General features: G+C 44.2%; 1 protein-coding gene across 1 annotated transcript; it reads right to left on the reverse strand.

Moving 5' to 3' along the window:
• Positions 1–11,745: 11,745 nt before the first annotated feature.
• LOC126335885 (cAMP and cAMP-inhibited cGMP 3',5'-cyclic phosphodiesterase 10A-like) lies at positions 11,746–14,229 on the reverse strand. Its single transcript, XM_049999356.1, has one exon. The coding sequence runs from the start codon at positions 14,227–14,229 to the stop codon at positions 11,746–11,748; it is 2,484 nt and encodes an 827-aa protein (XP_049855313.1).
• Positions 14,230–14,596: the final 367 nt, after the last annotated feature.

The following is a 14,596-nucleotide window of genomic DNA, read 5'->3' on the forward strand; positions in this document are numbered from 1 at the left end:
GGATTAAATGGTCAGCAATCTGGAACACAGTTCCACAAAGAAAATTGTCAATTTAATCGCTGTTTCTTCGACTGGTTTGCCGCGTGCATTTTCACTTATTTCTGTATGAGGTATGAATCCACTTATGGACGGCATTGGCATGAAAGTTTTGACTAACTTTGTATGTTTCTGACTTCGAGCATGCTTGTGTAGTTCCTTTTTCCATTTAATATTTCCATGTTAACTGCAGCACATCTACATTCGAATTTATTACCGGGAAATTGTCCCACCCCTTAAAAGTAGGATCGCTTAGTCGCTAGTCTTGAAATTTCCTTTTCTCGAAACTTTCTCACTGACTGCTTCCGGCATTGGTTTATCACTAACTTTTCTTTTCTTTTGAGGAATAGTTTTTTGTCACTCTTGTCACTCATTTTACACACTTTATGTATGTACAGTACATACTGAAATTTTAATATAACTACTTTTTACTACACTGGTGCACGTTTTCATGAAGAGTGAGAAAATGCAACTGCAATGGGAAACGAAACCACTAAAGCTGCTCCTTTTGCAGGATTCAGAAGATACTCTGAGGTTTTATAAACATCCTTCACAGAGGAAATGAAAACGTAAACACCCGGAAAGTATGGGAATCCCTAATACCAGCAGCAAGAGACATCGAGAACCATTGCACCTGTTTGTACACTCCTGGAAATGGAAAAAAGAACACATTGACACCGGTGTGTCAGACCCACCATACTTGCTCCGGACACTGCGAGAGGGCTGTACAAGCAATGATCACACGCACGGCACAGCGGACACACCAGGAACCGCGGTGTTGGCCGTCGAATGGCGCTAGATGCGCAGCATTTGTGCAACGCCGCCGTCAGTGTCAGCCAGTTTGCCGTGGCATACGGAGCTCCATCGCAGTCTTTAACACTGGTAGCATGCCGCGACAGCGTGGACGTGAACCGTATGTGCAGTTGACGGACTTTGAGCGAGGGCGTATAGTGGGCATGCGGGAGGCCGGGTGGACGTACCGCCGAATTGTTCAACACGTGGGGCGTGAGGTCTCCACAGTACATCGATGTTGTCGCCAGTGGTCGGCGGAAGGAGCACGTGCCCGTCGACCTGGGACCGGACCGCAGCGACGCACGGATGCACGCCAAGATCGTAGGATCTTACGCAGTGCCGTAGGGGACCGCACCGCCACTTCCCAGCAAATTAGGGACACTGTTGCTCCTGGGTTATCGGCGAGGACCATTCGCAACCGTCTGCATGAAGCTGGGCTACGGTCCCGCACACCGTTAGGCCGTCTTCCGCTCACGCCCCAACATCGTGCAGCCCGCCTCCAGTAGTGTCGCGACAGGTGTGAATGGAGGGACGAATGAAGACGTGTCGTCTTCAGCGATGAGAGTCGCTTCTGCCTTGGTGCCAATGATGGTCGTATGCGTGTTTGGCGCCGTGCAGGTGAGCGCCACAATCAGGACTGCATACGACCGAGGCACACAGGGCCAACACACGGCATCATGGTGTGGGGAGCGATCTCCTACACTGGCTGTACACCTCTGGTGATCGTCGAGGGGACACTGAATAGTGCACGGTACATCCAAACCGTCATCGAACCCATCGTTCTACCATTCCTAGACCGGCAAGGGAACTTGCTGTTTCAGCAGGACAATGCACGTCCGCATGTATCCCGTGCCACCCAACGTGAAGGTGTAAGTCAACTACCCTGGCCAGCAAGATCTCCGGATCTGTCCCCCATTGAGCATGTTTGGGACTGGATGAAGCGTCGTCTCACGCGGTCTGCACGTCCAGCACGAACGCTGGTCCAACTGAGGCGCCAGGTGGAAATGGCATGGCAAGCCGTTCCACAGGACTACATCCAGCATCTCTACGATCGTCTCCATGGGAGTACAGCAGCCTGCATTGCTGCGAAAGGTGGATATACACTGTACTAGTGCCGACATTGTGCATGCTCTGTTGCCTGTGTCTATGTGCCTGTGGTTCTGTCATTGTGATCATGTGATGTATCTGACCCCAGGAATGTGTCAATAAAGTTTCCCCTTCCTGGGACAATGAATTCACGGTGTTCTTATTTCAATTTCCAGGAGTGTAGTAAGGGTACATATTTGATGTTTTTTGAAATTTATCTATTCGGTTAGTCATTTCTAAAGTTCACATGAGTTTTTGAATCATTCATTATTTTTCCCTTTTCGCCACAAGACAAAATTTTTGCTTATTTTTCCTTTGCCCGTGGGAAATTTCCCTACGTCTGATAATAGTGAATAAAGGATATTTTAACGACATGCACGCAGTACTGGAACAGTATTGGAAGACAATTAAGGTCAACAATTACCAGACATAAAAACTATTAGCAGTAAACTCAGAACGCCTAAGTGGGTATCTTATACACTGTCCATTTTCAATTTTTGTTTTCAGTAACACAACTGCATTACACATTCTGCCACAGTCCTGCAAGTATCAGTTTTTTTAAATCTAAAATATAGATCACATGTTTCTAGCAATATGCGTAACCCATTGAACATTTAAATTGCTTTAAAAGAAGCTACAGTTTCTAACGAAAATTTATCGGCACTTGCGGCTTCTAATGATGTAGTTTTATACCGGGTGAGTCTGGATTCTTCCAAAGGTTAATCAGGGTTGTTGTTGGACTATTTTTATACGACAGCCAGGACTTTCGACGGTCCTTACAGACAGTTCATTCGGTTGTTTATTCCAGTTACCTCTGTTATTGTGTTGCACCGAGGATACCTGCACTCTACTGCAAACGCAATTGGTGTCTGGAAGACAGACGTCCAAAATGGGACAACTCTATTGCTTAATATTACAATACAGAACTGTTTACAAGATGTGTTAAAAATACAGTTTGCCATGACAGTCACTAAGGTAACGAACCGGACGAATTATTCAGCAACGAGCCAATGGAGATTAGCTTTCCTGGGATCAGTATCCTAAAATTTCGGACTATGCATTTTCTCTTCCTCTGGCTGAGGTCGACAGGAGTGAATACAGCAACCAAACTGGACACTAGCCTAAAGTAGATCAGTTGCACGCTTCGTCAGCTTCTTCTTAAGTTGTGCTCCATAGGTCTGACAAAAGATATTTTTTAAATAACACCTTAAAGCTACATAGCAGCTTTTCGGAGTATGCACAAAATATGTTTTCGCCTGCGTCATTAGCGTCCGCAGAAGTTTATGGAAGAAAGGGTGACATTCTAAATTTGCCACTTTTACTATGTGAAGAACGTCATGATATACCGCAGAGACCTGCAGCTGAAATTTCTTTACGGGAAAACAAGTTTCCGACCACAGGTCATCCCCAGGTTTGTAAAAAACTTTAATCATACTAGGCGATGACATCAATGGATTCAAAAATAAAATCCATGAATTCGTTACTATTGTACAGTAGTAAAAAATTGCATCGTCAGTCACAAAAATGTGCCAGACAGTGCTCTCATTCATGTTATATACACATCAAAAAAAGTTTTGCATCACTTCGGTTCCGGAACCTGTACAGAAAATTGGAATAGAGATCAACATAAACATCATTTCCGCCCTTTTTGTTGCTCATGAAAACCACACATTGCATGTTGTACCACCATACAGCGAGATCTTCAGAGGCGGTGGTCCATATTGCTGTAGAAATGTTCAAATGTGTGTAAATTCCTAAGGGACCAAACTGCATAGGTCATCGGTCCCTAGACTTACACACTACTTAAACTAACTTAAATTGACTTATGCTAAGAACAACACAAACACCCATGCCCGAGGGAGGACTCGAACCTCGCAGTGGATGCGCACTCCGTGACATGACGCCTTAAACCGCAAGGCCACTCCGCGCGGCAGATTGCTGTAGACACCGGTACCTCTAATACCCAGTAGCACGTCCTCTTGCATTGATGCAGGCCTGTATTCGTCGTGGCATACTATCCACAAGTTCATCAAGGCACTGTTAGTCCATAATGTCGCTCTCCTCAGCGGCTTTCGGCGTATATCCCTCAGAGTGGCTGGTGGGTCACGTCGTCCATAAACAGCCCCATTCAATCTATCCCAGGAATGTTTCATGTTTGGAAAACATGCTGGCGACTCTAGTCGAGCGATGTCGTTATCCTGAAGGAAGTCATTCACAAGATGTGCACGATGGGGGCGCGAATTGTTGTCCATGGAATACCTCGCCAATATGCTGCCAATATGGTTGCACTACCGGTTGGAGAGTGGCATTCACGTATAGTACAGCCGTTCCGGCGTATTCCATGACCACCAGCGACCCCCCACATAATGCCACCCAAAAACAGCAGGGAACCTCCAACTTTCCGCACTCGCTGGACAGTGTGCCTAAGGCGTTCAGCCTGACCGGGTTGCCTCCAAACACGTCTCTGACGATTGTCTGGCTGAAGGCATATGCGGCACTCATCGGTGAAGAGAACGTGATGCCAATCCTGAGTGGTCCATGCGGCATGTTGTCGGGTCCATCTGTACCGCTCTGCATAGTCCCGTGGTTGCAATGATGGACCTCGCCATGGACTTCGGGAGTGAAGTTGCGCATCATGCAGCCTATTGCGCACACTTTGAGCCGTAACACGACGTCCTGTGGCTGCACAAAAAGCATTATTCAATATGGTGGCGTTGCTGTCAGGGTTTCTCCGAGCCATAATCCGTAGGTAGCGGTCATCCACTGCAGTAGTATAGCCCTTGGGCGGCCTGAGCGACGCATGGCATCGACAATTCTGTCTCTCTGTACCTCCCTCATGTCCGAACAACATCGCATGTGTTTGCTGCGAGTGTCTGGACACTTCTCTTCTTGAGCACCTTTCCTGGCTCAAAGTGATAATGCGGACGCGATTGAACCGCGGTATTGACCGTCTAGAGACGGTTGAACCATAGACAACATGAGCCCCTGCTCATGCATGGTAGTTTACATCTTTGGGCGGGTTTAGTGTCTTTGACCAATCAAAGAGACTGTGCCTGTGATACAATATCCACAGTCAAAGTCTGTCTTCAGGAGTTCTGGGAATCGGGGTGATGCTAAACTTTTTTTGACGTGTGCACAAACAATTAGTACTAACATTACGAACGGAGACATTCTACATGCTCGATTTTATTATTCGACTCGTTTGATTTTATCGCTGAGTATGATAATGTAAATGTTTTTATGAACCTAATGGTCTGTGGAGCGACACTGATTCTTCAAATGTTTGCAAGGTGCGGGTCACCACTTTCTTAAAATTCATAATGTAACTGAATCGAGAAGATTGAAAACTTCTCGTTCATTAAGAAGTTAATCTAATATGATATACGCAAAACTTATTGTATCTCATTTTAATAGTCATCTGTACAACCATTTTTGAAGATACTGTTGCTATAATTATATATGTGGCGTCTGTTATTTCCGATAAGTGAAAAAGAACGGACATAATTTCGGTCCTGCAGCCAGTAATAATCAAGGCACAAAAGAATTAAAGACATGAGCTGCCAGTGGGCATTGATTTATATCAATGGGGCAAATTGAAAATTTGTACCAGACGGGGATTCGAACCTGGGCTTTCTTCTTACTACACAGCTGCGTTGACCACTAAGCGATCTGGGCAGTGCCCCTTCTCATCACCATCATTGCTTGCGACATCTCGGCGATTCCCGTAAGAGTTCAAGTCCTGTCAGAGATTTCGATGCAGGGAGCATTGGCTGTCATCAGAACATATATAATTAAGGCGATGGCGGCCAATGATCCCTTCAGTGCAGTTGCATATCAAGCTCGAACTCTTAAGAATCGGCGAGATGCCGCCAATAATGAGGGTAATGAGCAAGGGCACATCATCATTGCTAGGTGATATAAGTTCAGAATTTGGGACTGGGGTAGTCAGTGCTATTGTGCAGACTACTTAGTCAGGATGGCGTAGCGATCACCGCATTTCACTAGTAAATAGGAGACCCGGGTTCGAATCCTCATCTGGTACAAATTTTCAACTTACCCCATTGATACAAATCAGTGCCCACTAGCAGCTAATGTCTTTAATTCATATTAGTCTTAAAATCACTTTGATACCCTAAAGCTAAGCATATTTCACTAGTACATGCTAAATACATCTTTTGATATTATTAGTGTAAATATGAATGCTAACTTTTTTATTTAACAATTTGGAATTAAATCCTCGTGTGATTAAATCATGTACATCAAACAAGTTGGGAAATAAAGCTAGAAAGTGGGTATCAATAATGATAGATTGGTACTGAGAGTTATAAATTTAAAACTGTGCCATTGACGAAATCGTGCCGGTTTATCTCCATAAATAACCATAAAAATTTGCAAATAGTTAATACTCCTTAAAGTAGAAAAACAAGAAACAATTTTGAAAGAGGCTTATTAAAATTTGATGCTATAACAATTTTTTTGTTTTCAAAACTCCAAATCTGGTCATGTTTAAGGATCTATTGCATTATTTTCAAATCTTATATTGTTAATAGTGACTGACACAGTTCATGGATGAACAAAGTGTGTTTTGAAGAGTATATATTTTTTCGGTTTGGACAAAGTGGAACCCAGAACCAGCATTGAAGGAGGTGACTTTAGGAAACCTTTCAAAACAATCCACAAATTATCCAGTAAAACCAACTCTTAATAGAGTAGAACTGAAGCAAGACAGTTCCCAGCGCCCAGTTCAACATGTTATTGTGGAGTCATCCCAACTGGACAACACTATTCGTTAACTGTGTGACTATGTTTCGGCAACGTGCTGCAGAAGCTCACATCCCCAATGACAGTAAAATAGCGCCGAAGCGGCCGCCTTGCTACGTAAACAGTATTATTTCCCGTGAACAGCCCGAAAACTCAAATAAAACCAAGTCGCACGTACTGTACTTGCTAAAGCCACATTGTTTCCCTTTGCTTGTGAACAGTCATTTCTAGAAATGACACAGAATTCTGTAATGAGTAAGAAGTCTGTAACTCAGATTCCAGAAGGGGTCAAATACCTTTCTAGCCCGCCTCAAGCGTCTACTTTGACCAGTGACATTAAAGTAATGCCTAATGTCACGTCAATTCCTGGTGGACATTTTGAATTGCATTTGTTTATAGCGCTATTTGTTGTCATACTTTTTCAAAATGTTCAAATGTGTATGAAATCATATGGGACTTAATTGCTAAAGGTCATCAGTCACTAAGTTTACACACTACTTAACATAAATTATCCTAAGGACAAACACACATACCCATGTCCGAGGGAGGACTCGAACCTCCGCCGGGACCAACAGTCCATGTCTGCAGCGCCCTAGACCGCTCGGCTAATCCCGCACGGCTGTCATACTTTTTGCTGGATTCGAGAGAAATTATATTTTTAATCTCTGCTCTGCGTTAGGAATAAATACTGCGCCTTCTGTTTCGGAGCGAATTATAATATTTAATTCATTTATCAGGCCGTTTTTTTCTATATAATGAATATATTTTTTTATCTTGGGGTCCCACTACAGTAATATGCTTTTTTTTTAACTTCACTTGAGGTACAGAGCTTAAGTGTATTTTGCGATTCTAGCTTCGATTTATTAAGTATAAGTAACTTTTTTTAGTTCTTACTATTTATTATTGTCTCCAGGGGTGATTCTAGAAGTGGTCAAGGGGGGGGGGGGGGCGCTAATGGGGAGAGAGGGTTTGGTGGAATGGAATATCGCTTAACAAAAGGAGAGTTGGGGTCCTCCACCGATTGGTAAAATTTGGTTTCGCTTAAGGTAGTTTCTGGTAACTTGGAGTTCAGGGTAAGAAAATGTGTGTTAGTATATAATAAGATGCCCATTTTAAGTTAAATTATATTTATTGGTTTAAATAGTAAGCTATTTGCGGCTTTTATTCTTTTGTTAAAATGTGTGTGAAATACATTGCAACCTATATTGCTACATAATTATAAAAAAATGATTGAATCTGTTGGGGTAATATATTCGCTGATTTCTGAAGTCATTTTATTCAGTGTATTACGATACTCCAATACTCCATGGGGGAGTCTATAGCCTCCACAGCCCCCCCCCCCCCCCCTCACCACCCCTTTCCACCGCCCTCATTGTCTCCACAACAGATGTGGAGCTCTTTTCACGATACTCGACTTGATTTCTTTCCGATAAATGGTTAAATTTCTTCATGTCACACCTTCTCCGAATTACTACTGAAAAGTGCATGTATTCAAAAGCGCGTATGGAAGCCTCCATTGAGCTATGGCCACATAGGAGGAGATTAATGTTTAACGTCCCGTCGACTACAATGTCATTAGAGGCGGAGCGCGAGCTCGGATTAGGGAAGGATCAAATGGCTCTAAGCGCTGTGGGACTTAACATCTGAGATCATCAGTCCCCTAGACTTAGAACTACTTAAACGTAACTAACCTAAGGACATCACACACATCCATGCCCGAGGCAGGATTCGAACCTGCGATCGTAGCAGCAGCGCGGTTCCGGACTGAAGCGCCTAGAACCGCTCGTCGATTAGGGAAGGATGGGGGAGGAAATCGGTCGTGCCCTTTCAAAGGAGTCATCGTGGCACTTGCCTAAAGCGATTTAGGGAAATCACGGAAAATCTAAATCGAGGATGGCCGGACGCAGGTTTGAACCGTCGCCCTCCCGAACTCGAGTTCAGTGTGCTAACCACTGCGCCACCTCACTCGATTATAGTCGTATAGGGAAACTACGATTTATTTGCGACTAATAAGTATTTGGTTCGTATTGTGTCGTTATGTCCATAAATGCGTAACTTTTTTATACGTTACTCGATCCGTTATCTCGACAAGAAATGTTTATCTTATTTAATCGTTAATGATCATAGTAGCTGTAATTCGAGCAATTTTTTTCCAGAGTTATAAATTCTAGGAATCAAAATAGTCCATGTCGTTTATGTTTCGAAATATCACTAATGATCCCAGAATGAGATTTTCACTCTGCAGCGGAGTGTGCGCTGATATGAAACTTCCTGGCAGATTAAAACTGTGTGCCGGACCGAGACTCGAACTCGGGACCTTTGCCTTTCGCGGGCAAGTGCTCTACCAACTGAGCTACCCAAGCACAACTCACGCCCCGTCCTCACAGCTTTACTTCTGCCAGTACCTCATCTCCTACCTTTCAAACTTTTCAGAAGCTCTCCTGCGAACCTTGCGGAACTAGCACTCCTGAAAGAAAGGAGCGCACACTCCGCTGCAGAGTGAAAATCTCATTCTGGAAACATCCCCCAGGCTGTGGCTAAGCCATGTCTCCGCAATATCCCTTCTTTCAGGAGTGCTAGTTCTGCAAGGTTCGCAGGAGCGCTTCTGCAAAGTTTGGAAGGTAGGAGACGAGGTACTGGCAGAAGCAAAGCTGTGAGGACGTGCTTGGGTTGCTCAATTGGTAAAGCAACTGCCCGCGAAAGGCAAAGGTCCCGAGTTCGAGTCTCGGTCCGGCACACAGTTTTAATCTGACAGGAAGTTTCATCGCTAATGGTATGACGTTATACTAGTAGCTCACTCTCACTGGACTCCTGAGCGAAAGATGTTGGGATTGTAAGCTTGTGATCGGCTCATAGCACACTGACTGCTAAGATAAATCTCGCCTCTTTCTCCAAGAGGAGCCAGCTTATAGCTTATAAAAGAAACGGATGTGTATTAGTGTTACCGCCGTCGCGGTTGCAACTGAAATTGATGGCGAGTGGCTACAAATATCAGGTACAGGCTCTTATCTCGTATTCGTAAATAGCATTAGCAAACGCTACGCACAGCACTGCACACAGATCAGCTACGTCACAATGGCTATATATTGCTACGCCGGACAGTACTTACAACGTTTACATGCGGATTTTCCGAAGACGAAAACCGAATTTCGGAAACTGTTTTCTACTGTTGTGTTTACAAGTTAAGACTTGAAGCGGATTTGCTATCCCTTTTAAATATGGCGACTGGAAAACAGCTATTCCAGTTTCTGATTTAGTTAGCATAATCGCTATTTTTGTTCAGTCAGATATTAGAGACGTTGCTCAGTCTAATATTTCTACTTCTCCTGGCCTGTACTACGTCCATATTAGCAGGAAATTGTTAAAACAAGACGCTTTTTAAAAAAAAGTTGTAACCTGAGAACCCAAGCACGTTTCCAAAACGTTTGTGAGATTAATGGGAGCGAAAGCCAATTGTGGAAGTAGATAACGGCAACCAGAACAGGATTTCCAGAATCGATTTTAGAGTGTGCATGTTCAACCGGAAGTGGTACTGGGAAATCGGTTTACGAAATGTGGTTTTGGGGCCCCATGTAAACATGGTGTGTTACGTAGTAGCTAAGGTTGGCAAATGAACGTGAACATTCCGGAGCGGCACGAAGTCAGCCGACTTCGACCGATCCTAGAGGGGTAGCATTCATCTTACGCTAGGTGAGGAGAACCCTAAGTCATACTGACGTAACGCTACGTCATCGTGACGTAAATAACCTAAATCGACTAAATGAGTACGTATATCGATCTTTGCAGTTGTACTGATAACGTCAAAGCTAAATGTAAATACATGTGTACAAACGAAGTGGCAGGAGTTGTGTGATATGCTCATCCCAGCTGAATGAATTGTTAAATGTAATCCCAACAATTTGATGTTACTGTGTATTTTTGAACATAATTAATGTCTGAGCGAAGGAGCCATAACGAAATAAAAAAAAAGCTTGTCATTCTTTTTAAATCCGATGAATCGTGCATAAATCCTGTGGACAGAACAGTGAAGTAATTAATTATTAAGCTGCAATCCAAAGAATGTGGGATGTTATTGTGTGTTTCATGAACGTAACGAATATCTGACTAAAGGAATAATAACCATAACGAAAATTAAAGAAGTGTCTAGTCATGTTTTCAATCCGATTAATATTGAATAAATCATGTGGATAAAAACGTGAAATAGGAAGAAATTAAAGTGTTCCGTATTTTTTTTTAATCCAATGAATTGTACATAATCCATGTGGGCAGAAACGTTAAACTGAGAAATTGAAGTGGTTCTGAAGATAATTCCGAATGTTGCTAGACACATTAAACCATCTAGTTCTATTTAATTTTGCCTTCGTGTTGTAAATCAACTAAGAAAGATAGTGAAATCTTAACTATCTTCATGGATCTGCTCGAAAGTTCTATCATATCCGTTAGAGCCCATGTTCAGAACGACGTACACGCTAGCAACACCGGACAATAGGACAATGAAGGCACATAAACAAATAACAATGCAGATTCAAGACGCACACAACAGTCGATAGGACATCTCGTAAAACTCATGATGACGTGTGCCTACGTCACTACGACGTAGGGCTCTCCTCACCTAGAGTGAGATGAATGCTACCCATCCTAGAGGAGCAAAGATAAAGCGTGCGTCCAGTAGTCGCCATTTTGTTTACGTCGTTAGTGGCGTGCTCAATACGTCAATGGTCAAAACCGGCAGCTTATGATGAGCTTATTTCGCTACGTTTTATGCTGTTATCTAGAGAGAAAACATGCTTGCAAAAATTTATTGTTTCTTATTTGATCCTACCTAACAATGTTTTATTGTCACAATAATTTGTGCTCGGTACCGTTTTCGTAGTTAGCCATCACTGAACGATGTAGTCTACGCTGTCTGTGCTCATCCGAATCTCTGTCACTCGGCAGTCTTTCAGTTGGTATCTTTGCAATATCGTGGACAAATTAAGTTAAGCATTTCCCGCCACTGCACACAGCTAATTTCGCCGTAATAACGCAGGTCGCCGGCACACACACTTCCAGAAGACTATTGTCACACTGCTAGCCTATTTTCGTGATCCACTTATCCCAGTTTCCTTCGTGTATCTTGAAGACGAGCTTCACCTTGGGCTTCTCGGCGCCCTTGGTCTTGCCCGACTGGCGGCGGAGGTGGCGATCGAAGCGCGCCGAGAAAGCGGCGATGGGCGGCGGCGATCGCCAGGGGGCGGCGATGGTTCGCTTCCACGCCGCAGAGGCGCGCCACACGGGGATCTCGCGGTTGCGCACCTCGTCCTCCCACTGCTCGATGATCTCGGACAGCAACCTGCGCAGCGGCTCCACGTTCGGAAACACCCTCACGAGCGTCTCCATCATCGGCCAGCATATCCTCCTCAGGAAATCCAGTTGGTAGTCCGCCATGTACTCTTTCATGTCTCTGTCCGCGTTCGGCAGGATGCTATAACCGAGACTGCTCTCGAGACTCCCTTGGTTATAAATCTCCTCATAAAGCGCTCTGGTGCTCGAATACGTGAGTTTCGTCTTTTTGCACTGTGGGGAAACTGCGCTGTAAAACGTCATCAAACTCTTCACGAGCTCCCTGTCTTCCTCGGAGTCCCAAGAGAAATTTCCGGAGTCCAACCGCTCGTCTAGTTTCTCCTTGAATGTAAAGCTCCTTTCTAAACTCGTCGAAATGATACAGTTATAAATTTCCTGATGCAAATCGCCTTCGTACTCATCTTGCAAGCGCGGAAATAGATCCACAGATCTCAGCAAGAACACTGTCGTATTGAAGTGGTGATTTTCTAATGAAAATTGTTCGTATATCTGTGCTAAACTTTGCTGGTTCATTTGGTAGAATGTGTTTTCCAGACCTTGGTGATCGACATTGTTACACAAGCTAGCTATCAGCAGAGCCAGTATTTCCGTCGGAGTAAACATTTGCTTATTGCGAGCAATCAAATTGTACATAGTGTTGCACGAAATTACAGCTTGGATGAAATTATGATAAGTCATCTCTAAGCGATAGCACTTTTTGACGCGTATCAGCCACGAGTGCCAGACCGAGGCGTTATTCCTGCAGTCTTCTATCAGCTCCGATAACATGTGCATTACGGCAGAAAGTGTTCTCTTTCCCTCGTCCTTGGGCACCCATCTAAAGTTGATTAGTTCGTCAGCTTGTGCCCGGCTAACCATAGGAGGTATCACGCTATCGTAGTCGAATGGATTGTTTGTCATGTAGTACGTGATCATCTCTTCCAGATTCAGGATCACATTTTTCCATCGCTTCGCGTCTCCCTTTTGACCGCGAAACAGAAGTCCTATGGAACAATATTTGCAGCACGTAGATAGCAGACTCTCGTCGGAATTATTAAACGATAAGGTATTTTTCTTGTTTATCAGCTGGATTGCACCATAGACCGTTCCGTCGAGAGTAATAGGCATGCAGAGAATCGAGCGACGGATGGATCCGCTTTCCAAGTCGAGCTTCATATGGACCTGCTTATCCGTTTCGGTGTCTAGAATGTTAACAGTTTTTCCGCTGTCCACGACCATCGCCATGAGACTCCTGTTCGGATCGAGCCTCACTTTCTTCGTCGTCGAGTATCCCTCTTCTAGGCCGCCAAACCCGGTTTCCACTACATAATCTGCCACTGGCTCTTCGTAGTCGTGGTCAATTATCAAAAAGGACACGTATTCTGCGTCGATTGCTTTTTTCGTGTGCCCCACTATCTTCGGCAACAATTCGTTCGCACTGACTTCCTGAAGGCAAGAGTTTTTTGTCAAATCACTGAGAAAATTCTGTAACGCGATGTGTCTCCTGTACTGAATTAACTTGGCGTGCTGATCGATCGCACCCCCAACGTACCCGATGGACGAGACCGCAATTTCGGCTTCGCAGTCTTTGTACGATGGTTGACGAAAATTCCTGCAGAATTCCACCACTCCAATGAGCTCTTCATCCGCCGTCAGGATAGGAACTCCTAAAACGGACTTAATGAGAGTCCCTTCCTCAGAATAGCCGTACTGGCCAAATCCTTCAGGAATGCGGAATTCTTTCAGCACATCCTCAACTATAATGTAATTCCTCTCCAAAGCGATGTACGAGGAGAGGTTTAAGTACTTTCTTATCGGTTGGGTGACCATGCAACGAACACTCTTCACAAAGCGAGGAGCTAGAATTAATTTATCGAGGTCCACGTCGTAAAGGTAGATGAGAGCAGACTGGGAATGTGTCAAATACTTCAGCTCGTCGACAGTGTGATAGAGCATGTCTGAAAGGTTCTTGTTGGCGAATACGTACGAATACATGCTCTTCTTGCACGTGCCCATGCTGATGCCGTTGCTGTAGTAGATATCTGCAGGCCAGCTACTACGCCTCGTTCGCCGTTGATACCTCTCGCGCTTCTTGTACTGCAAGTACGGTAAGAGCACTCTGCGGTACCGCGCTTGACGCATCAAGTCCGGAAGTTTATGTACGTCCTCCCTCTGTTCCAGAGAAGTGGACGTGTCCTCGTTCTTATGAGAACTCACTGTCGGATGCTGCATTTTAATCTTTGTCACTTCGTGGCAGAATTTATAACAGATTTCAACGTTTTCTCTCTTGACGTCACATACTTGCGGGAACGCTAGAAGACTGATGCGTTGCAGCGATTGCAAAGAACTTCGATATCAGAGATGCTTACGTTGTATACTACTCACAGACCAAAGATTTTAGCTCTGCACGAAGATCGTATATATACGGATAACCATAGTTGTCATTTATTATGTATCGCAATAAAGCACAAGTATAAAGTTTCATAAGCCACAAAGCGCGAAAAGCCATGTGGAAATGTTTCAAACAGTGATTCTGAGTCAAAGAAAAACGTTGTAGCAGTGCTTGGAAATGACGTTCCCTTGTTAGCGATGTATACTA

This window comes from Schistocerca gregaria, chromosome 2, assembly GCF_023897955.1.
Source record: "Schistocerca gregaria isolate iqSchGreg1 chromosome 2, iqSchGreg1.2, whole genome shotgun sequence".
Taxonomy (NCBI): Eukaryota; Metazoa; Arthropoda; class Insecta; order Orthoptera; family Acrididae; genus Schistocerca; species Schistocerca gregaria.

Bases quoted from the DNA above. Each gene is read 5' to 3' on its own strand.
- LOC126335885 (XM_049999356.1), bottom strand. From the start codon at position 14,229: ATGCAGCATCCGACAGTGAGTTCTCATAAGAACGAGGACACGTCCACT.